The sequence below is a fragment of the Petromyzon marinus genome, chromosome 10 (assembly GCF_048934315.1).
Source record: "Petromyzon marinus isolate PM22_M1 ecotype Great Lakes invasive population chromosome 10, UKy_Petmar_22M1.pri1.0, whole genome shotgun sequence".
Taxonomy (NCBI): domain Eukaryota; kingdom Metazoa; phylum Chordata; class Hyperoartia; order Petromyzontiformes; family Petromyzontidae; genus Petromyzon; species Petromyzon marinus.
Genome location: NC_133676.1, coordinates 8,934,708 through 8,959,965, shown reverse-complemented (window position 1 = coordinate 8,959,965; position 25,258 = coordinate 8,934,708). Strand labels below are relative to the sequence as shown.

Sequence of the window (25,258 nt, the reverse complement as noted above, 5' to 3'; positions counted from 1 at the left end):
AATTTGCTTTGTCTCCTTGATCTGAAGTGAGTTTCATTAACAGCGAGTATGAATTATTTCAAAACTCAAGGTATTCATGTGTAACGGTGGTACTTGACGTATTACTGTTTTTCAGAACCGAATTGTTTCTCTCTTTAAAACCGGCTTCTGCTTTCATGTGCTGTGATTTACACATTGATTTTACAGTGGTGTCCTGAATATAACTCTGATTAGTTGGAATCCATCACATGCAGCTTATTTCAGCGTAATACTCCTGCACTGCACCGCAAATAACTAAATACATCGACATAATATAAAAAATGTAGATGTTTTTATTCTGTTCATGAGGTGAATGCGTGTTGACATTGTTTACCATCCTATACGTTTTCCAAGCACATCTTCACAATATAGATAACACCTATTCAAAGAAAAAGTCTACTGGAAATGTAGCATTAGACTGCAGTACAGCCAAAATCAATGTAAGTGCATAGCAGTGATTGATGGGTGGTTCTGTGGAGGTGAACTCTCGTTGCTAGGGTGAGATACAACTGAAGAGGTTGAACTTTGGTTATTAAGATGAGGCCTGCTGAAGAGGTTGAATTGTAGGCGAGGCCGAGGGAAGAGAGTGAACTCACCCCTGCCTGACTCTCCCCTTTCATCTCTCTGTACTCCCCTGCACCAGTAGCCAAGGCCTTCTGAGAATGTGGTACAGCAAAGTGCGGAATACAATCATCTGCCCCTTCTTTATGAGATAGAGCGTTGCTCCCTCACCCACATGCGTTTTCTCTGGGTACTCCCGATTCCTCCCACATACATAAACACTCACTCATTGGCTGAAAACATCTTAATACATAGATGACTGCAGAGCTAAGGCAATTGTTGGTGTTAACGCACCACCTGGCTGCCTTCCAGCTTGTCTGTCTGTGGTTCCTCAGCGATTGTGAGATTCTATTTGCATGAACCAACGCTTTTATAAACTAAACGTGATTGCATTGTCAGTTTAGTTTTTAGGATGAGGCCTATTTAAGGGGCACAGTGATGCCTCTTCTTCTCTGCCTTGTCCTGGAGATGTCAAACCCAGTGCTGTTACCTGGCAACCATTTGTGGTAGGAATTCTCCCTCACAGCTGTCACTCATTGACGCTCACATGAATAGCAATGAACAAGCTGGCAAGCCAGTAAATTAAATAAGCCTAGATTTGGTTCGGGGTTTTGACTAGACACAGTAATGTGTATAAAGAAACAATTACCAATACAGGCGTTCCTCGTGTAACGCGTCCCCTCCCCCCCTATAGCATGCATTCAGTTACACGATTCACCTTTTAAGGACGTACTTCACACTCACCCTATGCGTTTCACAGTTACGTGCTCAATAAAAAGAAATACAAACATTTGAAAACATTTAATTTTTAGAAATAAAAGTAATAATTTTCAATTCTACTAACGAAAGATATTTCTGATGGCGTCACCGCCTGATGGCAAGGCCCCAGTCTCACGGATTGGGCAGAGGTATCTTAGATCTCTTACTGCCATGAGTCGTGCTGCTGCTGCTGCTGCAAGCAAGCAGCCTACAGAAGCGTTCAAGAAGCCCTGACGTTACTCGTTATTAAGTAATCTTTAACATGGGACCTTTCTTGCAAGTATCAAAGTATAATAATAGGTTTTATCCGTTCTGGCAATAAACTGATACTGGAAAGAAAGGTATCCCACGATGTAGCTGCTGCACCCGAGCTATAAATGCACTGATAGTGGCATTGTCTTTGTGCTGTTCTCCTTTTGGCGTTCTCTGGTCTGACACTGGTGAGACTAGGCCCTAAAGAAGGCTGTCTCTGGTGTAGACCAATCAGTTTCAAAGACAATGCATCATATTACCAGACAATGTTTTTTTTGCATGTTCGCCATAAGGATGTGTAGTTAATGCAGACATGACTCCTTGCAAAAGGTTTCTGTTTGGTGTTTGAATATCCTAACACCTGTTTTACTGGTAGGAAACGTAGTGGACTGGAAGCCCAACCAGGAATAATTCACAGGAGGCAGGGGATTAATTGTGTATGTCTGTGGATGTCTGTCCACGTGGGAGGGGTGGGGCTGGGTGGAGAGGGGAGGGTGGGGAGGGGCTGGGTGGGGAGGGGCTGGGTGGGGAGGGTGGGGCTGGGTGGGGTGGGGCTGGGTGGGGTGGGGCTGGGTGGGGATGGGCTGGTCACCCCGTGGTGTCCTTATAAAACTCAACGTTTAACCTACTCACGCCGGCTTGTGCCCGCCCTCACAGTCGGGCATATTTGGGGAATACACCACGTGGTGCCGCCGTTGACCCTGGCCACTGATCGAGCAACCAATGTTCCTACCAGCCCCCTCCGCAGGAATGTGTTATAGACAGAACGGGTAAAACCTATTACTATAATAAGTAATTTGTGTAAGTCGTAAACTTTTAAATTGTATTTACTATTAAACTTCTTATTAAGTTATTTTTGTGATGTTAACAATATTATTGTTAAGTATTACATTTGTTTACGTATTTTGTACATCCAGGGCTAGAATAACGAAATAAAATATGATACTTCATTTTTATTCGGTGATGTACAGCCCCCCCCCCCCCCCCCTCATAACATGTCTATGGGAAAATAGGATTCATACAGCGCGATTCCACTTACGCGCTGTTTTTCAGGAACGTACGTAGCGCGTAATGCGAGGGGCGGACTGATTGCTTAAACCTAACATACACTATGCCTGCTCGTATGAAGCCTCACACTATTTTTTCAAATTAAATGTAAAAAAAATAAACTATTTTGTTTCCAAGTTAGTCCACAAATTACAGTATACAAATCTCTCCACATAAATATGTGAGCTGTGTGGTGAATTTATCACTGACTGGTGTAGGGATTATGTAGCTTTTGTGAAAACGTATTAAGTGTTTTCAGACGGACACACAATGTTTCCCAGTCACCTTGAATATTGGGATTAATCTCCAACTCTCCTGCTGGGTCAGATGGTTGTTTTACATTTTTTCACATTAGTATCATTTAATTTCGGGACAACTCCTAAACTCCTCGTGTCGACCTTGCAAGGACCTTGTAGGCTAATTTCTATGAGTGTCATTCTGTCTGGCACGAACACCACGAGATCAACTTCAATTTTAAAGTGGGAAAGGCAGCTGGGGAGAATAATTGCCTAAGAATAGGTGATCCAACAGATCTGCGAAACTAATGAGCTGAGACATTTCATTCGGCTAACGATAGTGAAATTGAGAAAATTATTAGTCATTATTTCAATGAAACCAAAAAGGTGCAATTCACAGTAATTTAGCACTTAGATCTTGATGGTTCGTTTGCCATTCTGATATATATTAAACGTGACATTTCTAAACAGTGCATCCGGCCGACATTTTCAGTGCACAAATAAATGTGAAATAAAAATAAAAATGCGTGAAAGAGCAGGCACCCTAGTAAGCTTCAGTGTCAAATCGACGGAAGCTGAGGACAACTCACCTTATATTTCACTTCCACTCCCCCCAGAGAATCTGTTGTTTATTTCACACATGCTGCTAACAGAACAACGATGCTCTTCCTTCCCCCGTCCCCACTTCCATCTGATTTGAAGACCCTTAAAGTTATTTTCAGTTTTATCCCCACGGAGAGACACTAACATCAGGCATGTTTCCTGCAATTTACCTCATCTCTGAAGGGCTATACACGTCAGTAACAACTTCTTACACAAACTGAAGAAAATAGCCTCGGAACAAACTTTCTGGCAAGTACACTTATTTTCACCAACAACACATTGTTAGTGGGCATCTTACACGGAGAAAAATATATCCAAATTACCGCTCATTGCACTGACTCTCGCTGAAAAGGGCAATGTGTTCGTGCATATGAACATTCTGCAGCAACACAAGATGCTGGAACTAACGGTGAATCTCTTGTGTGTTTTTTTTTAATGCCTCCTCTTACTGAGATTTATAATCAATGCATCTCTACCTCTTTGTATGCTGCATAAATATCCTAATTTCCACAAAACATTTCAGGTCAAACGCTGTTATAGTAACACTATTATTGATTAAAAAAATAGGGTGCCATAGATAAAACACGATTATTCTACATTATGGGGTGGTAGCAATGTCACAGCGGTTAACACACAGTGTTGTGAACCCGGGAAAGCCGAATTCAGTTCTCAAGCCATGCCCTTACATCAGCGACGAGCGATATCTAAAAGTACCCTGCCTTTTCTGCTTCACTTTCTTCTTACGTCCTGCCACCACAAGTCATAGGTTTGTCCAGTATGGGGAGCACCGTACGGTCCGGTCTGTAGCTCTCGTGAGGTCCTCCCAGGAGAGAAATCGGGAGACCATCGTGGCGAGGTATGGTCAGACGACTCCCATGACCGACACGGTGTGGAGAGGCCATAATTGTAACAGTGGATTGAAAAAGGGCTGTACGTTGCATTACATTTTACATCACATTCTGGTGCCAATTACAATGCGGCTCTAACACCAGATGGTATCTGGACTGAATACTGGAATCTCTGTGCGCGTTAACACATACCACATTGCTTGGCAAACCCATAGCATCAATGGTGGCGAGGGTGGGGGGGGCACATCCCTCCTGCTAAATTCTTATGGTGAAGTAAAATAACTGTTGGTAGTAGTACAATTAGTACAAATTAAGCGATGAGTGCTGCAGCCTTTCCTCAATGTACATAGTTGCTGAGAGCTAGAGCAGAATGCATGACAACCAATGTCAGATTATATCATGAATCATTCTATTTAACCATGAACGTTTGTTAATTTAATATTGATGGTGTTGTGCCCTCCCCCCACCTTCCCCTAGGTTTTTATGCCCCCCCCCCCTCCTTACACAAGGTTACGCGCTACAGGGGTTGCTGCTTGGATCCCCGTGCACAACCGAGTCTGGCTGCTGCTGCTGCAGCGTCTCACCATTGTTGTGGGCCACGAGCTGCGACTGGGAATTGACGGCCAGCTTGCAGATCGAGCAGAACAGCTGGCCCTTGCCCCCCTCTTCGGACGATGGAGGCCCGTCGGCGGTGATGGCAGGGACCGTGGGGCCAGGCGGCTGCGGGAGGAACGCCGCGTCACTCGCCGGGGAAGTGTCGTTGCTTTCTGTGACGGCAACGGCGGCAGCTGGGAGCGATGTCTCCAGCTCCCGGTTCATGACCTCATTGAGTTGGCTCAGCGAGGACGATTGACTGCTTAGGTCTGCACACCGTGGGGTGGGGGTGGGGGGTAAATTAAAGGCAAGGCTGATTGGACCGCACAATCAGGCAAGAGATGAAAGGTGCAATTTCTTGTTTGCATGTCAAAATGGGCTCACAGCTTTTGCTTTTTTGTTTTGTGCTGTTTGATATGCCTAGGGCTGAATAACTGCAAGAACTTCGCACATGCATGAACAGTGCTAGTAAAAGATAAAGGTGCAGCGCTGCAATGTCTTTCTCACGCCATTCCTGGCAGAATGACTTCAATAATTTTACGACAGAATTACTTCTATTAGACGGGGCTCCAGAGTGTATTTTGGCTTACTCATCCACAAGCAAAAGTATCCACACTTTACCAAACCATAGGCGACGATTAATTAATTGAGGTGTACTCATTTAGACCGAACTGGTGTGCTAACCACTGCAACACTGCGGCATCCACACAATGTTGCTGACCGCTTGACATTTTTGGGCCGATGCTCAGGAATGATAAATTAAAAAGAAAAAAAATAACGGTGATTTTTTTTAAAATCTGCATTAAAAAAATAAATCAGGAAATTAGACTTATGAGGTGTTAAAATGCATATTCATGACTTGCATAGCCCTATACATTCCTGAAATATTTCATGCAAAGCGACGACAGTGTTAAATATGTGTACATCAGCGCAGTTAGAATAATGGAAAATAAATAATGATTCACCATGGGAAAGCGTTTGAAATATCGTTCCAGGGAACCAGAACTGCGTGCGCTCAGCTCTACCTGTGATGTCAATTCCATCAATCACGTGCACCGCTCGCAAATCAACCCCACACTGAAGGGCGCTGTGCCCAATTGTTGTCCTGGCGGATAACTTTTGACCTGCCATGGAGTGAATACGGCGGCACTTGGACTCGCCGCCTTTTTTCTGGAATCATTCCACCAGAAGAGGAATTGTGTCCACCGTGCTCCGCGCTAATACGCCAATTGGGGTGTGGTGGGGGGCATCGCTGTGGGTAGAGAACTGTCCTCAAGAAATATGGCATCAGGCAACAAAGTGTAAACAATATTAGCGGTCGTTCTTGCGTGTCAGGAGAAAATTATTTCCTGGCTGGCCTTTTGTCACTAGCCAAGACTGCAGCTGCAGACACTAGATGGGGATGACATGCCATAAACCTAAAGCTCATGAACAGATGGTGAGTGGATAATGTAACAGATAATTGAGTGTCTCCTTAAGGAACAAAGAAAAGTAAAAAAAAAATGTCATTCTTTAAAATGTCACTCTTCCATCTTTAATTAGCAAATTGATGAGAGATCTGCTTGATATGCACTTGTCTCACGTGTTTTTTATGAACTATATATTTTTGTACACTATATATGGCGCATATATTTTGAGTGACGCAGTGGTTCCATCTTCTGTGCTATGAATCCGAAGACCTGAGTTCAATTGTCGGCCATGCTTAAAATGTATTTCGTGTGATATCTGGACCAGTCCAGGGCCACCCTACTTTTATCAACCCACACTGATCAATTTGTAGACGTATGGTCATATAACTGCCATTACTAATGTGGCATGGGGAGGCCATCATGAAACAGTGCCGGAGGTCTGTACAATACTATATTTTATTTTATTTCTCGATGTCTACATTTCCCGAACAAAAGGAATCTGTAATCCTCTTTGGCAGTTTTCTTTCCTCTGTGAATTGAATACATTTGATGAAAATCAATAAACCGAAAAATCTAACCAATTTTATCAGAGGGGCTTAAATGCACAATTACTCACTGATCTCCACTGAAACAGCTAGGTTAATCCAAAATCCCATGTGTTAACCATCAATTGATGAATACAGCTTCACACTTAAAAGGGCAATTTTGAAGTCAATCGTTACCATAAAAATTAAAAGTCTGCATTTGAAGATTTCACACGGTTGATTATTAACAAAGGAACACGGTAAAGTAACGTCATTAAATCAATGCAAATCATTTCCTCAGCAGATGATTCCTACACCCTGCATAAGAAATGTAAAAGATGGACAAGTTAAGGTGGACAAAAGAGTGATGGCTTGTTGTTGGCTGATGCACAGAGACAGGCTTTATAGAGGCTCTTAAAAATGTCAGCACCCTGTCATGGGCACAGCAGATGTTCTAGGTGACTGCATATTATTATGCTTTTTTTACAAGATGTGTTAACACTACTCACTCTGGATTGCATACCCTCATTATAAATACAATCAGGTGTTTGCTAAAGCAGGTGCTGTTAGCAAACACCTATTAAGGCCTAAACATCACACAAGCGAGTGTTGTGGACAGACCACGCTGGATTCCTTTGTGTCCTCCCCCAGTGCCGATGTTGACTCATCATATCAGGTGCTCACATAAGGCTGAGCCACCCAAGGAGAGGGCAGATTCAGACACCACTTGCCACTGATTTTACCCACAGCCAGGAATTAATCCAGGTCACCGGGTTCATAGTGCAGTGCCCTAACCACTGCACTGTCGCTTCGCATCACATCATAAACATACACAATTACATACGCACCCATATACGAAGGCAGAAAAAAGCTAAATATCTCAATTCAGCAAACGTCTGCACGACTTAAGGGTTAAACGCTCTTGCGATGCATTCATTTAGAAGGAAGTGGCACATGACAAGCGATGGCGTAGCATCATTGGCATGGGCGCCGGTGCAAGGAATAAAATGGGGCCCTCTTTCCAATTCCCCTCCCCTTTTGTTGCCCGTGCCTCTGGTCTGTGGTCACCAGCGCAGTTGCATCGCCTGCACACTCGACAGCTGTGCCGCTGATGAGATGAGAACCCGCACCTCCGATTAGCACGGTTGGCTATGCACGGTGCGAAGGAAGATCAGCATACATACATACACAGGCCGGATCTATTGCAGACCACACACGCCCCTCAATATTCGGTAAACATGCCCAGTGACAAGTGCTCATTTCCAGCTCAGTCAACCTTGAGCGGGGGGGGGGGGGCGCGGCGGGCACCGTGCCAGACACTCTCAGTGCTATTGCTTTGCACGGTGGCGAATGAAACCCGGCTTACGGTGATTGCGGTGTCATTCAGGAACCGACTTCGCCATTACCTTGCTACAAGTGCAATGGCAAAGCCAGCACCGCTGACGGCTACAACGGCAACAACTTGAGCAACATGAACAATGTGAATGTCGACGACTATAAAATGCCCAGTTGTAACGGTCAACACACTGGTCTTGCAATCCAGAGGTCGCCAGTTCGATTTCCCGACACAGCAGTTGCAACAATGGATCTAATACATCCCTCCTGCATCTGTTCACCCAACAGTATAAATACACCACATTTAGTTGATAGGTAGGTTATGCGTGGTGGGGTAAAGTGTGGGTATTCCCACCTTTTCCAAGACATCTGGCCAGTGTGATAGAGTATGCCACATACCCTCCAGCGAGGCTCTCAAGAGCTCCCGTCGGTGGAAGCCTTTCTGTGATCAGTGGCATGAGCAAGCATTTCCAGGGCAGCACCTTGACGCTTTATTAGTGCATGCTTGCACGAGTGAAGTCGGTGCTGTTACTCATCCTAGAAATATCAAGCAGCTCAAGAATTAGAAATCCTCTGAGCCTTATTTTCATTCTGTGGCAGAGACAAAGGCATCTGGGGAGGTGCTGGTAAGCCATGCACTTCTGTTGTAACAGAAATACTTGTCACGTGCCTTTTGGACCAGTTTTTGTTTGCTCTTGACGCAACGCTGAAAAAGAGTGGCACGGTTTGGTTCCACCAGGAGACATTCCCAGTGAACCAAAACAATCATCGCGTTAATGCACCTCTGCTGCGTGCTGAATTGTACAAAACAGCAGCGTGCCTCTCAAAGACAATTGGCAGCAGTGTGTGTCACATTCGGAATGGACCACTCTTTTAATTATTTCCTCGTGCAGCAAAGGAGTAAAGTGTGGTTTTGTGAAAGTCCTTATGTGCTGTGCAATACATCAATGCACGTGTGTACACCAGCATGCGATAACTGGGTTGGGCCTGTGGTTGGCTGGCAGGGTTATTGATTAGCTGGACTTGTACACCAGTCACGTGGTTATTGGCGACTCGGTTGAGGAGTGCTGTGTGTGACACCACGTGCTGTTGCATTCTACAGGTAAAGGACTCAAAGATTAACCACAATAAATGTGTTTTGCCCTCGATTTGGAGCACTTGCCCACATCCTTCATATCGAGCGTGTAACAAGTGAACATTGCATGCAAACAAAAAGGGTTTATTTGACCACGTGAAAACATAATCCACATACGTGTTACACACATGTACGATAAGACACCGGAAATTATAGAACACCCCCCCCCCCCCCCTCGGCAATCTGCTCAAATTTCCATGACACGTGCTCATCTCAAAGGCAGAAAAAATGTGACAACTGACAGATTCAATTAGTCATTTTAGCACCTCGCCATATGTATGGTATAAATAGACACCGAGTAAAATCGGTTTACCATTTGAGGCAGCGTCCTTTGAGGGATATTGTTACAGTGTTTACACGAGCGTTTGTGTTTAATACACAAACACGTGGCTCAGAAGACGCTTGCCCTGAATTGCATCGCATAGGTCTGTGCCAAATGTTCAGTTATTCTCCGAACGTACTGGTGCCGCACAATTATTCAGGTCAATGTAACATTGACGATGTTACAATGACCCATTCTTCTTTTTTCGTGCGGCAATTACGCACCACGAACAATCACAAGCCACGGTGAATTAATCATCAGAGCGCCCGTGTAACAACAAAAGGAACAGACAAAGATGGTCGGGGTCTGTGTGCAGGCCAAGTGAATTCTCTCAATCCTTTTAACCTCCTGTCCTTTGAACACTCGAATGAAAACAAATACAATCATGACATGATCGGTTTGTAATTGTGGTCCCCATATTCCACTTCAAATAAAAACTCACAGTCAGCCATCAATCATATCTCATGCATTATTTCATTAAGATCACATAATTAACTCGTGACTGAGGAGTGGTTCTTGGAACAATGATGTATCTTGCCAACAGGACAATGATGTAACCACTTTGCTGCAATTCAGGTATCTTTTTCCCAGGACACTAGAGCAGAAAATTCCCCCCCCCCCCCTCTCCTTTCCTCTAAATACAACGATCCCCGGTATTTAACAGAACTGTTGGAGCAAGTGTTGTTTGCGAGCACCTATGAAGGCCGGAAAGGGACACGAGGGGGTGGGTGGCCAGCACCTTGCCCGGCCGCCTTTGTCTCCCCAGTGGTGATGTGCATACACCACACTGGGTACTCATTTGAGGCAGAGTCGAACTAGGGGAGGCCCATGATGGGTTCAGATAATCGTCACTGGTTGTGGCTATGAGCGGGAATCGAACCCCGGTTGCAGGGTCCGATTCCCACGCGCAAAATCCCCCACCCTCGCTACCAGCACGCACTCCGGCGTAAACAACAAACTGTGTGTATTGTTTCAATCTATATTTGAAGTTTTCGTGACTGCAGGGATCCATACTCTTTGGTTCTTTCGGTAAAAGTCACGTAGGTTTCAAATTAAATAAATTAAATCACGACGTTTCGGGCGCAACACAAGCGTCCGTCATCAGGTGTGACAACCACAGCAAGAAACAATTGCTGCAGTGGGCAAAAGGGCTGCTTGTGTCAAGAGGCTATATAGGTAAGAGAGGGGGGGGGCGGAGCCAGGGAAGAGAGATAGAGAGGGTGGGGGTGTGGGGTAGGGGGAATGGGGAGCTGACAATGCAGGGGCTGGGAAGTAAGCGGGGCTGGGAATAGGAGGCTGAAGAAAACTGGAGATGCGATTATGAAGGCAAACTATAAAGAAGTTAAGGTTTTACCTGGTTAATAACATCCTTCCAATGATTGCTCAATTTGTATCCATCTTCTAGGTTGCAGTTATGTCTGTGTTTGTATATCGGGATGGCTTCATCACTTCATGAACAAACCTTTGATAGTAGCCGGAAGGTTTGCAGAGCACCTTGGTCTCGGAAAAAAACAATAGCAATGATGAGCTACGGCGGAGGTATTAGTCCTGCCGTGTTTCAGATCTGCCTTGTGCTCACGAACACGGTCCGACACATGCCGTTTCGTTTCCCCAATGTAACAATCACCACAGGAGCAACTTAGTTTGTAGACTCCGGGATATTGCATGTCAGGAATGACATCCTTCACAGATGGGATTAGATCACGGATGTTGTGTACTGTACTGAATCGGACCTGGATCTTATGTTTGTTTAAGATTTTGGCAATCTTTTTGGTAACGCCTGTAAGGTAACAAGATGGTTTTGATCGGCATCTCAGGGGGTTGTTTCTCCATGGTTGGAGAAACAGCTTTGCAGATAATGCGGTCCTAATATCCATTCATCTTGAGGGCCTGGTGTACGTGTTCCAATTCACTGGCTAGGTGGTGTTGGTCAGAAATGCCGGATGGTGGTGGGAATCAGGTTTCAGATAGGAATCTGTGTGTATTATACAATACAAATTACAAACCAGTTTCAGCAATGGTTAGATGCACACTACCGTATAATAATAACAAAAGTAGATTTGAACCATAAGATTTTTTTAACCGATGCAAACATAGCAATAATATCAATAAATTAGTCCTTATTCTTTGCATATTTTTGTCCGTGGCTCCCTCTGGAGTCTGGGGTCCCAGGAAAAATATTCCTCCCTCCCCCCTCCCCCCCCAAAAAAAACCTGGGCCTGTTGCAGTCACCTGCCGGGCTGGCGCTGTGGCTCAGGGCTGGGGGTCCCTGGGCTGAGGGGACGGCAGGCGGGGATCCTTGCTTCACCTTCTCAGCTTCGGCCGTCTTCATCTTCTTGAGGTGCTTGCTACCCTTATAGTGAGCCTCGGCCTGGTTCTGTGACAATCAACAAGGCAGTACAAGCATTAACTACCGCATACAAATACTACTACTTATGATATACTGTATATGTAAAGCCCTTTTGTCCGTCTGCTGTTCAATGATGAGAGCAGGGTATAACTGAATTCAACACAATAACCAGATTTTCTCCACAGCTATCATGAAGAAACAATGGCCGGATCTTAACCACAATCCTGTCTGTGAGGGCCCTATTCAATAATGGTTGCATATGCCGTTGGACTGAGCACACACAGATCAGGGGAATGGCACGGAGTGGTAGGACAATGAGACGTGTGGGTATAAAACAATAACTACAGCTGTGACCCAGCACACCCTCCAACCACACCTGAAAATTACCCACCACTATATTCTCCATCTGTGCTCATGCCATTAAATCAATGCGTCAATCAACTGCTGAATAACGTCTGCCCCACATCATGTGGGTCATGGGAATTAATTTGACCATACTTCTCCATGCTGATGAGTGCAGGTTCGTGAAGGCAAGGACTGTAGACATGGTAGTATAAACTAAACAAAATAATAACCAATTATAAAATCGAAGCACAACCTCAAATCAGGGCAATTTATCGAATTGATCAGAGGGGTGAGAGGTGAGGGAGTGAATGACTGCATACCTCATATTTATGTCCCCTCTTTTCTTAGAATAGTGCACCCCAAGGGGCATTATATGTGATAAACACCACAACTCGGACCCCACACACTCAATAAAACAACTAAACTGGCTTGCACACAAACATCTCATCCAGCTGCTCACTTTGGTTACGTTACACATATCAATTCATCGTTCATTTTGGGGGTAATTGAGACTCCTCTACAGCTCCCCAGAGCCCCCTCCACAATGCTTCCTTGGCCATGCGAACCAATGGCACAACTACGGTGTGCAGACAGCACACCTGCACCGGAGCCTACGAGTTGGAAGGGGCTCAGGTGTTGGGAGGAGGAGGGGATATTGTATAGGTGGTCCATTTAAATGACTTGCACCAGGGCCCATGTCAACCACGCTATGCCACTGAACTTGACCCACACATTTGAAAACCCTAGATTAGGCCTTGCACATCTGTTAATCGGGTCGATGTGCAGGCTGCAGCTGTGGTGGGGCGATGACAGAATCGCCAAGAATGGCTTCAGCTTCGGTGCCAGCGTTGCAGTAAAACCACGCAATCTGCAGTCAACGTGATGGATGTGCGGCGCTCGTACCTAATGATTGGCTCAGCGGTGCCCTCAATTAGCCGACCGGAGGCAGGAGATAAGTGCTCCGGCGTGCGGCGGGCTGAGGCCCGGTTTGCCAGACAAAGTGCAGCACTGAGCAGGCCGCACCTGCTGACAGCTAATTTAGGAGGCGCAACGTCGCTGCGTTATTGCGCCACGAGCATGCACAGGCTTGGCTATCGCCAGCATTCGCCAGAAGAAAACCGAGCGAAATGCATGCATTTTGTTGGATTGCACATTGACAAATTGGACAATACTGTCACTGGAAATGACAGATTGCGGAAACACCTTCAAATGCATATGCCGTGTATTTAGAAATAATATCAATTAAAAAAACGCACACATTGTAAAGATGGATATTGTGGCCTTCCAATAAATATAGTTTAATTTTTCCCCAGATGTATGTTCGAGTGTTCTAAAATACGTGGCAAGTAAACCCACACACGAGCTCTGGATCGGATTGCTCGGCCATGTACCGACGAGTGAGTTCTCGCCAAGTCTGCTGTGTCTTGACGTTTTAAATGCACACGCATTGCACCGTATCTGTGACGGACGTAACTGCTTTTACGTAAAACAGAGTGTATTACTTTGGTAAGTGCTTCAATGGCCTGAAAGTTGGAATATAATTAAAATACTGCAATAATAACGTGTATAAATTGCTCCGTTTATGCCAGCTGTTAATCATAAACATGCCAGTGGGACAACATAAAGTACTTCGATTGGATAGCTTCGAGTACGTAATGCAGCTCTGCATATACAAAATAAATCTCTGACCCAACTGCAATACGTATGTTTCCATTTATATTAATATTTTAGTGGATTCCCTTCAAAGGTTTCCAGCCTACCTTTATAATGCTTACTTTGGCCTATGGAAAGCAGCATGTTAGAGACAAAGAATATTGATGTCAGTCAATATTAGTTAAGCCAGGATACTAGAACGTACCCTGACATTTTATTTGATTGCTTTAATAATGTGAACAAGTGTATTCCTTGATTCAAGCTGTATGCCTGCATGCTCTTGATAAAGCATAAAAGCTTCGGATTATCCTGGAGGTTTATTTTATACGGTGCTAAATAAAAGAAATCACTTAGCTTATGATGTCACTAAATAGGGAATCTAGTACCTAATAATGCATTCTCATCATCATCATCACCATGTAAATTGTTTTTAGGATTGTCATTGCTTTTATTCTGTCTTATAGCGCTATCCATGGACCTGAGCTAAGCATCTAATTCGCAACACAATCAACACAAATAAATGCAGACGATTCAAAAACATGAAAGGCAAACACGTTGAAATTACCATTAATGTATTACAGACCAGGTTTATTTTCAGTAATAATGACGATCGTTATTATTACTGTATTAGTATTGATCGAGGGTTGAATGTACACGGTAATAATTAACCAATTACTTGACTTCATGCCCCAGTGGCTTCCTAGTTCCGCATCCCCGAGTCAGCCACCCTGGCAGAGCGGCACCCCAAGTGATTCCTCGCTCCAAAACGTCAAACTGACAGCCAGTCACATCAATTTCTCCCCAGGGGAACAAGCCTCCTACATCAATGTTTGGCTTATTGTGAAAACACCCATGCACACTGAAGCCTGGCCTCTTGTACAACACCACCGTAAAAAAATATTTCAATATGAAAGTGGCAGCGAACGTGAGCATGTGTTTGCCCATGTTGCATTCATAATTTTGGTTTAATTACAACGTATGACTCTTAATACTGTCACCGCAATTAAGCTGCAATTCGTAATAAAAAAAATATATATCATGTTACAGTAATGAAATCAAAGCGAGAGAGAAAAGAGTGCATACGTCAAAGCAACACATTTTGTGTGTGTCAAATTCTTCCACAAAGTACGAGCAGCCAGCGTTCTAAAATCGTAGGCAATTAATATTCCATGCAAAGTGTGCGCTGCGTTTGCGGGACTGTAGCGTTGCCTGCGGGGTCCTGCGGTAATGAAAATAAACAGCGTTGTGACCCCCATCAGCAGCAGGTTAGAGCCACGGGGAGAACTGAAGGAATGGGGCGTAGCGAAGGCCGGGCAGCAGCAGCAGCAGCAGGGAAGCGGGGATGGAGTAATAGTGCCATAATGACAACACCGATGGCTTCAAAACGTGGCACTTTCCTGAAATTGCAGCTATTGCGCTTGCGTATCCCTCTCCCCCCCACCCGTTTGGCAGCAGGAAAAACAAGTCCTCCGTTCAATTCCTGGTTGCAATGCTGGAGTCAATGGTGGAATTGTCACAAAAGTATGAGTCGTTTTCCAGAAGACAAGACGATATTAAAACTTGATTAGGTGCTTTCCTGACTGCAGGTATTACTCTTTGTTTTGTCCGGTAAAGTCACGTAGAAATAATAAAAAATAAAATTATATAATAGCAACGTCGTATGTTATTATAGAATTTTATTTTTTATTATTTCTACGTGACTTTACCGAAAAAAACAAAGAGTAAGACGATATTAGTTTTTTTTTTCCAGAACAGTACAGTGCAATTTAGATTAATATTACATCAAAATGCAATCACGTCTAAATATATATTTTTTCCCCAAACAGCGATGCCACGTTTTCCCACATGCATTGAAGGCACAGATGTCTCAGAATCAAGGGAACACAAGACCACATCTTCTAACGAGAATCTGATAAGTTATTTTGTCAGTTTGGTACTTTGTTCATCAGCAACTTGCCCACGAATGCATTAAAAGCCACAAATCCATTCGTCAATTCAGCACTTGCTCAGTCATTCGATTAATTGTCACGATTCGGGGGCAATGTTCGATTCAAGAATTGGTTCTCTGTCTCGTAAATACTGACTCGTTTGTGCTGTTCACAAACGCATGTTCTTTGTACTGGCTGCTATCCAATTTTTACTGTCTCAGTTAACTCTCTGTCGTTTAGATTATCTGTTGCTTGCTTTGTACATCTCGTTTCTTTGCATGGTCCGAAATGAAAAGCAGCGTATAAGTAACATACATACATAAATAATAAACAAATCATTCATACGCGCATAATTCAATGCACGTACATATATATACCTATACAGACAACCTTTATTGTTGAAGCATGAGGTGATAATTAGCAGTCGACATGCAACGTTATTTAAGAATCTCTCGCAATTGCTGCGGCAGCTTACGGCAATTCCCTGACAGCGGTCTTTTATTCTGCAGTCCGCACATTCAGCCGGCGTGGCGCGTGTAGCGCGACCAGCAGCGGTCGAGCCCTTGGCAGAACCGCACCGCGCGCGTGAAAACCTCAGAGGGCAGAATCAATCCAGAAAACCCTATCTCTGCGAGGATCCTTTTAAAAACTTTATTAAACTGACAGCCGTAATTAAATGCCCATATGTGGTCTCTGTTACCCCGCGCATGCTGTCAGCCTGCCAGCCTGCCGAGCTCAGCCTGCTGTTCGCCACGGTGCACCACCCGTCACGCCGGCGTGCCTGTGTGTGTCTGACTGCGCCGCAGCAGGCTCTGCCGCCGATGCTTTTGTTCCGCTCATTCGGGCGGCCAGGCCTTGATGTTGACAACTAAAACTGCGTAGGAAAATGGCCAAGCTGAAATGATGAGTCAACCCAAGCCGCCCATTGCCCTGGGGAGCAGGTCATTTGTTCTGTCGCACAAGGACTTTGTAGTAAAACACTGCAATTCACCACCCTGTGAGCAGACATTGCGTTTTGTGAACAGAATCGGTTTCAATGCACCGTCGAAGGACCGCACATCAGTTTGCGATGTCTTATATATTCAGAATTTTGTTGTGTGTGTCATAAAATTATGTAGCCTTAAAGTCACACAAAAATGAATACTTGCCTTACATTTGTGTTCACGGTGCTGTGCATAATTAGCATCGCTCTTTCGAATGTAAACCCCACAATGTCCTGCATCCCATACCAAAATCAGTCCCTGCACAACATTACTTAATTATTAAAAATGTATTCCTTTTATTCTATAGTGAGGTTTATGTTCCTGTTACCACTTAGCAGGAGCCAGTGTCTCTCACTTTGTTTTATCCCCTCCTGCTGCGTCTGCCAGACTTCTCTCCACCCGCTAATGAGGTGCTGTGATAGGAATAGTGTGCCTCCAAGTGCCTCTTAAGCCATCAACCCATCGCCGATCGTTGACCTTCCATTATAATGGGGTATTTTAACTGGACAAGCCGATATCCAAAATCTTTTTGGGGACAAGCGATGACAGCAAAATGCAATCCTCAATATAAAAAATATATATAAAAAACAGAGTAAGTATTAAAAAAAAGTCCTTTACGTCAAAGTTCAAAGACATCAGCAGATTTACGCAACTTGTTTCTCCATTTCATTAGGCGGGCACTCTCCCGTGACTTGCGATTTATTTAATGAGTGCACGAGTCAAGAAGCCAGATTCCTTTTACACCTCGTCCTATCGTACACCACCCGCCTGCCCCCACCACCTTGGAGCTGGGAGCATCTTCTGGTTTGACAGTAAATTGGCATATCGATCTTCTCCGTGTCTATTAAGCCAGATAACTGATGGGAAACTCATGCGCGCTGCATGCAGAAAACAAAAAAAGAGCCTGCACATAGCGCACGCGCGCGAGCATCCCCCTGCCGAGACGGCCGCTGAAAGAGATCAATGCTCTATTTAGTGGAGCAGTCTCCTTTGTCCTACGCGATAATAACAATACGGGCAGCCAACGAGCAATGAATGCTTTAAAACAAAACAAAAAAATCTGGAGAACAAGTAAATGTTTAGCAGAGCGCACAAGGGAACGCGCCGCAGCGCTGCGTCGGCGTCGGCGGCAAAGCGATGGCGAACCGTCGCGCCGACGGCGCGCCTTGTGCTCCTGCTGTGTTCACGCGACGGGAACGACGGTGCTCGACCTGCGAGTTAAAGCGCAGCTGGCAGATGTTGCAGGTGATGAGCTGCCTCCTCCTGGGTGGCGCGGGAACCCCAAACGTGTGGTTGAGTACTGCCTTCTGCACCGGATCCATCTGTGGGGAAACGCAGGGCACAGCCGTCAGTACAGGGACTAGATCTTCCTCCGAATTATGTGAACGTTGAGTCGTCCCTAATTCGTTCGTTTATTTGTTTAGCTATTAAACATTTCCTCTGGTGAAGCCGCTGTGGTGACGGAATGGAGCTCAGAAGGAAAGTACTGTCTTCGTTTCACCTGGAACAATACAAATCCAGTACACTGCCCAATTCTCCATCGCATTTGAAAACTATGTAGCAAGTTCGTTAAATTCCCCCACCCACCCCCTCGGTCCACCCAGAAGTATAAATGGGTTCACCACAAGTTTCAAGTTTCATTGATTAGGTATAGCCCTGTGAGCCATGCGGCTCTCGAGTCGGGTGCAACCGCAACAAACAAAATATGAACAGAGAAACATCTTAAAGCGACGACGCGCAACAGAAATATCCTGGGATAAACCAGCAAATCTTCCAGAAGAAAAAAAACACCGTATTACAACGCTGTGTGCACAAAATCCCAGTGTGATGCAAGACAAACAATAACAGTTAGTTGATGGGCAAGTTGTTGTTGGTGAGTTAAAGTGTGGGTAATACTTTGTCCTCTAAGATGTCTAGTCAGCTTGGAGGAGGAGGACAACATCCCCTCTATTTGGGGCTGTCTTAAAAGGTTCCTCTCGTTGAGGCCCTTCTGCCAGCAGTGGCGTGAGCAAGCAATTGCAGTGATGCACCTTTACCGATAACCTTTTTGGACGTACACCTCCGACCAGTTAAGGATGTAGGTTACCTTCAGAATAACCAAGAATTTGATGCTTTACTTGGCATACTACATCAACCAATTCAGACTCACCAGTGAAGGTGCTTCTGGCAGCAGTCACATGAGAAAGCAATGTCAGGGCTGCACATGTTATCTTTGAAGTCTAAATTCGTTGCATTGTTGACTCAAGTAACAGAAGTGCCGTACATAAATTCCACCCTTCTAAAACCGACAACACAGGGAAAGTTGCTTTTGTTGTGAGCTGCCCCAGCTCTGTGTCCATCACACCGTGTACACAACAACAACAACAACTCGGTCTTCTGGAGTGAAAGACCGGGATTTACTCGACATAACACACACACACACATATAAATCACGAAATGCCGATTTATCAGATTAAACGCTGGAGCAAACAAATAAATAAAATTCATTCCCAGAAGGAATAATTGACCCTTGAGCTGAGAGACTCTCACAATTGACATTTCCCACAGGCATTGGCAGAACGTGATTACTCATGTTTTGCAAGTGCACATGCATACCACATGTAACACTACGTGCAACACCACATGCACGTGTACATGTGTACACGGCTCTGTTGTCAATCCGCAACCTGACGAGGGATTCTCCACGCCGCATCGGTCATGGGAGAGGGGTGTTTGACCATACTTCACCATGCAAGGCAGTACCAGTCGATTATGGCAGAGGGCATGGACGTGTGAGCATAGAAGTACAATACAGCATAACAATGGATATTGCTGCACTGTCCTTTGCTGCCTACAACGTAGCCCAGTCGTATGTACGTTGTGCAAAAGGGTAATATTTATATACAACATACCAATTCTTCCCATCTGCCAAAACCCACCCCCCAACGAACGCCACGTCTAAGACAAGCCAGACTTGCTGATGAGCACCAATGCAATGTCTCCCCTGGCACAGCTGAAGCAGATGATCACAAAGCATGTGGTAACGCTGGCTGGCCGGGTCCGGCGAGGTTAAATCCTGGTCATGCTCTGCAATTCAGGATTAATGTACCGTCGCACTCAGCCGCAAAAAACTGCTCCGCTCTCACGGCTAGCAACTTAATCACCACATTTATCGGCTTGTCCATCACCGTGATAAAAGAGGAGCACATTGAAATCAATTCTCTGATGCAAAAATTTAATTTATACGCCTGCTTCCCTTGCAGTCACCTTGGATTCATATTCACCTTGTGTGTTGGCATCTCCCATCCGCACCACTGCTGCAGGGGACAAAATAATAAGAAGAAGGGGGGGGGGGTGTCGTGTCCCCAAATAAAAAAATCAAAGTGCCGGCACGACACAACCAATGACTTCATTTCAAGCGCGGCCAAGATTAATTCCTGAACGAGATTCACAGCGCCCCGGTTCAGTTTATTTTAACAGTGGGGGCATTTAAACGATTGCCTCTTCTAAAGATGTCTGGTCAGCATGGTCAAGTAAGCAAAACACCCTTTTATATATATGGGACTCTCTTAAGAAATCCCTCTCGCGGAGGCCCATCTGCCAGTAGTGGCACGAGCAAGCAATTGCAGGGCTGTATCTTTACCTTATTACTTTTCACGATATTGGACGTACAGGTCGGACCCGTTAAAAAAAATATTTGTAGGTGACAGTCGGTTATCATCAAGAAGTGGCTTTTTTTTATTTGGGAACAGTATATCAACCGATTAGGACTGTGATTCAGATATGAATCATTTGTCTGCCTTTATCGATAAGGGAGAAATGCTTGTGGAAAAAAAAAACATCGGACGGACACCTTGGGATGGTGACGGCATGTCCAGTTTCGTGTGCGCGTCAAAACGTTAGCTTACACCATATATAAGCCATGTTTTGTAAAAACTGGAGATAATTGTCTTCAAAATGACACCCTGTGTTTATGACGATGTTCATATTTAAAGTTTGTGGTGGCCTAATTTGTGGGACAGCCCCTAAAACATTTTGGAAAAATATGCACGCGCCATGCACACCCGTGCACGTGGATGTATATTTGATCACGCTAACATAAGCTGGCATCATTGTAGCAGATGTTGACAATGTTTGTGTCATAATCGTATAATAATGATCCATGTTCATTTATGTTCAAGTCAGTGCTATTAGTGTAATTCTGAGCATACTTTTAATGTCTCATTATCTGAACTAATTAATCTCTCTTGGTGCATATATGCGGGTGCTTGTGTGTGTGTGTGTTTTTTATGCGTAAATATAGTGGCTAGCAAAATGCGCTACAAACCTGACAATCTGATTTTGATTACCACTCATGTCCAACATCAGTGGTAAAAATCTTAACTGGTCCTGGTCCATCTCGAAGGTCATCATCTCTGGGAAGAAAAAGTTGGCTCGACATGGTTCCGGCCACACCACCCCTTCATGGGCTATGCCAGCCTGGAAGAGGCGTTTGCAGGCAGCACTTGCCCTAACAGCCTGTCTAGGCTTTTCAAGGAATCTTTGTTATTTGTGCTAAATTAAATCTACATGAAAACAACTCAAACTTCCTTCACTGACATTAACGATGAGAACTGCTGGCTCTGATAAAGGCTTTTAATCTCACACACAAAAAAAACATTCCATCATGAGCTTCAAAGAAAAAAAGATATGAGACAATTCCATTTCCCCGCCCATAACCTTGGTAATAACATCTGTGTTTGCGAAGCTTTATTTACGCGTGCAGAAATTTTCCGTAAAACTGCATGTGTACAATTTGCACCACGTGTACATCTTTCTAAAAGCGCACATGGAGATGCACATCAGAAAACAATTGTGGGAAATGTGGGAACCATTATAATCAGCAATCAAGAAATTCAAATACTAATATACTCTACGGTAGTTCCTATCTTATCTTGCTTAATGGGGCTTTTTTTAATGTTAGCAGCTTAAAAGAAAAAAATCCTCACTCGCTTACTCGCTTGCTTATCTCAGCCGGTATGAGGTCGTCACAAAAAGCCTACCGCATCGGGGAAAATAATCCTCTCTTGGTGAGGTTCGTTTAGTGCCCGGGAGGGAAATGATTGCACCTCAAGCCGCCCATGGAGCCAGCATAGCTCCACACACACACACCACTGTTTCCACTAACAGTGACAATAATAACAATGATAATAACTATGGTAACAATAATAATGATAATAACAATTATAAGAACACCAATGATAATAATAACTATAATAACAATGTTAATAATAATAAAAATAATACCAATGATAATAATAAAAATGATAATAATAACAACGATAATAATAATGATAATCATAACAATTATAAGAACACCAATGATTATAATATCGATGATAATAATAACAATGATAATAACAATGCTGATAACAAGGATAATCATAACAATAGCTAAGGTAGCAAAGGTGCCTCCCTGCAATTATTTGCAGGGCCTCCACGAGAGAGAGCTTTAGATAACGCCTCCAGTGGGTGTTGCCTGCTCTTCCATGCTGGCCAAACGTTCCCACAATTTACCCTACCACATGAGGTCTGCTCATCGAATAACTGCGGTTTATTCATTTTATACTTCTGGGTGGACAGAGAGTGGGCAACATAATAAACATAATAATGCTCGTATTCACCCAGAGTATTGGGACCACAGAGTCTCGAGACCGTGTTTCGTTAGTGCACTACGTCAGGGTGTTAGATCAGTTTAATTAATGAGCGTTTGGACTTTATTAATGGCAATTTATGTGGGTGAAGGTGTACGGTAGTTAGCGCGCTGTTATTCGTGTCCACCGCGATCATCGGTAGCAAGTCATATCATAAGCAATCCTGCTCACCACTCACCCGCCCACTTCACCAACTGACACTGACCAGCGTGGTGCAAGTGTGGCCACAAGACCTCCATCACCAACATGGCATGTGGATGCTTTCATCCCTTGGAGGATTGAATACGGCTGCAATTGTATGTATTTTAATTGAATTTTTAAAAGGGGACCCAGACACAGAATGTACACTGCCACACAAGAGTTCCTCTTCGGCAATTGTACATGCGAGTGCACATAAACACCTGGCAGGATCCTGAGAAGTGGTAGCAACTTCGGGAGGCCTTATCCAGCAGTGCATTGAGCATGGATGGCGATGATAATGGAACGTCTAGCAAACATCTATAATTACGTTCAGTTTCTCTAAACGTAGTTGTGGGAACACAAGGGGAATTTTTCATGACCCGTTTGTCTATCGAAATTATATTTTTATTCTCTTTCAATGATGTCCGCAATGACTAAATAAAGCGGTAATGCCCCACAAATTCAATCAGATAATTGCGATGATACGTCTATTATTCCAGACTCTCTTTTAAATTGCTACTGCGTTGGGGATATCTACTGTCGATACATCTATGTATGAGGGGTTGGTATGTGGGAGAAAACCATATTTCCCAGAGAAAACCCACGCATACGAGAACTCTGCACAGATGGGTTTAATAATCTATTGCTCTACTACTACCGAATCCTGGCCAAATTATAGCCCAAGTTTTAAATACCTGGTAGGCCCAGAATAGGTGTAACAAAAAATCAATTCATAGAATGATATTGATTTTTTTTTATTTCACATTGCATGTATTGATTTACATGTGTAAGAATTAATGTGCTTTTTTATTAATGTGAATATATTGTGTGAAATAGGGTAAATGTGACCCCTGCAGCCACAGGAGGTGTTACCTTCACCAAGATGTTACATGAAGCAATATTCTGTTTTCATCAAATCCTCATACGAATCGCCTCAATAATGACCAAACAATCTCCCATCCATGTACTAACCAGGCTCAAACTGCTTAGCTTTGTGATATTGGATACAGGCGGGTGCGTTCAGGGTGATTTGGTTGTACGATTCAATATATATTGTATATACAGTGAGGGGAAAAAGTATTTGGTCCCCTGCTGATTTTGAACGATTGCCCACTGACAAAGAAATGATCAGTCTATAATTTTAATGGTAGGTTTATTTGAACAGTGAGAGACAGAATAACAACAACAAAATCCAGATAAACGCATGCCAAAAATGTTATAAATTGATTTGCATTTTAATGAGGGAAATAAGTATTTGACCCCCTTTGAATCAGAAAGATTTCTGGCTCCCAGGTGTCTTTTATACAGGTAACGAGCTGAGATTAGGAGCACACTCTTCAAAGGAGTGCTCCTAATCTGAGCTTGTTACTTGTATAAAAGACACCTGTCCACAGAAACAATCAATCAATCAGATTCCAAACTTTCCACCATGGCCAAGACCAAAGAGCTCTCCAAGGCTGAAATGGGTTACAAGACCATTGCCAAGCAGCTTGGCGAGAAGGTGATAATTTTATTTTGTATTATTTCTACGTGACTTTACCGAAAAAAACAAAGAGTAAGGTGACAACAGTTGGTGCGATTATTCGCAAATGGAAGAAACACAAAAGAACTGTCAATCTCCCTCGGCCTGAGGCTCCATGCAAGATCTCACCTCGTGGAGTTGCAATAATCATGAGAACGGTGAAGAATCAGCCCAGAACGACACGGGAGGATCTTGTCAATGATCTCAAGGCAGCTGGGACCATAGTCACCAAGAAAACAATTGGTAACACACTATGCCGTGAAGGACTGAAATCCTGCAGAGCCCGCAAGGTACCCCTGCTCAAGAAAGCACATATACATGCCCGTCTGAAGTTTGCCAATGAGCATCTGAATCATTCAGAGGACAACTGGGTGAAAGTGTTGTGGTCAGATGAGACCAAAATGTAGGTCTTTGGCATCAACTCAACTCGCCGTGTTTGGAGGAGGAGGAATTCTGCCTATGACCCCAAGAACACCATCCCCACCGTCACACATGGAGGTGGAAACATTATGCTCTGGGGGTGTTTTTCTGCTCAGGGGACAGGACAACTTCACCGAATCAAAGGGACGATGGACGGGGCCATGTACCGTCAAATCTTGGGTGAAAACCTTCTTCCCTCAGCCAGGGCATTAAAAATGGGTCGTGGATGGGTATTCCAGCATGACAATGACCCAAAACACACGGCCAAGGCAACAAAGGAGTGGCTCAAGAAGAAGCACATTAAGGTCCTGCAGTGGCCTAGCCAATCTCCAGACCTTAATCCCATAGAAAATATGTGGAGGGAGCTAAAGGTTCGAGTTGCCAAACGTCAGCCTCAAAACCTTAATCACTTGGAGAAGATCTGCAAAGAGGAGTGGGACAAAATCCCTCCTGAGATGTGTGCAAACCTGGTGGCCAACTACAAGAAACGTCTGACCTCTGTGATTGCCAACAAGGGTTTTGCCACCAAGTACTGTCATGTTTTGCAGAGGGGTCAAGTACT

General features: G+C 44.2%; 1 protein-coding gene across 1 annotated transcript in view; it reads right to left on the bottom strand.

Annotated features, from left to right (window-relative positions):
* The window catches only part of LOC116940961 (zinc finger protein 385D-like), a 45,893-nt gene that overhangs the window by 10,779 nt on the left and 9,856 nt on the right, over nucleotides 1-25,258 (bottom strand). Inside the window, exons 3-5 of the mRNA XM_032951420.2 lie at nucleotides 18,114-18,224; nucleotides 11,876-12,020; nucleotides 4,909-5,187 (exon numbers count right to left, since the gene is read on the bottom strand). Of these exons, the coding sequence (XP_032807311.1) occupies nucleotides 4,909-5,187; nucleotides 11,876-12,020; nucleotides 18,114-18,224 (535 nt within the window). The remainder of the gene's footprint in view (nucleotides 1-4,908; nucleotides 5,188-11,875; nucleotides 12,021-18,113; nucleotides 18,225-25,258) is intronic.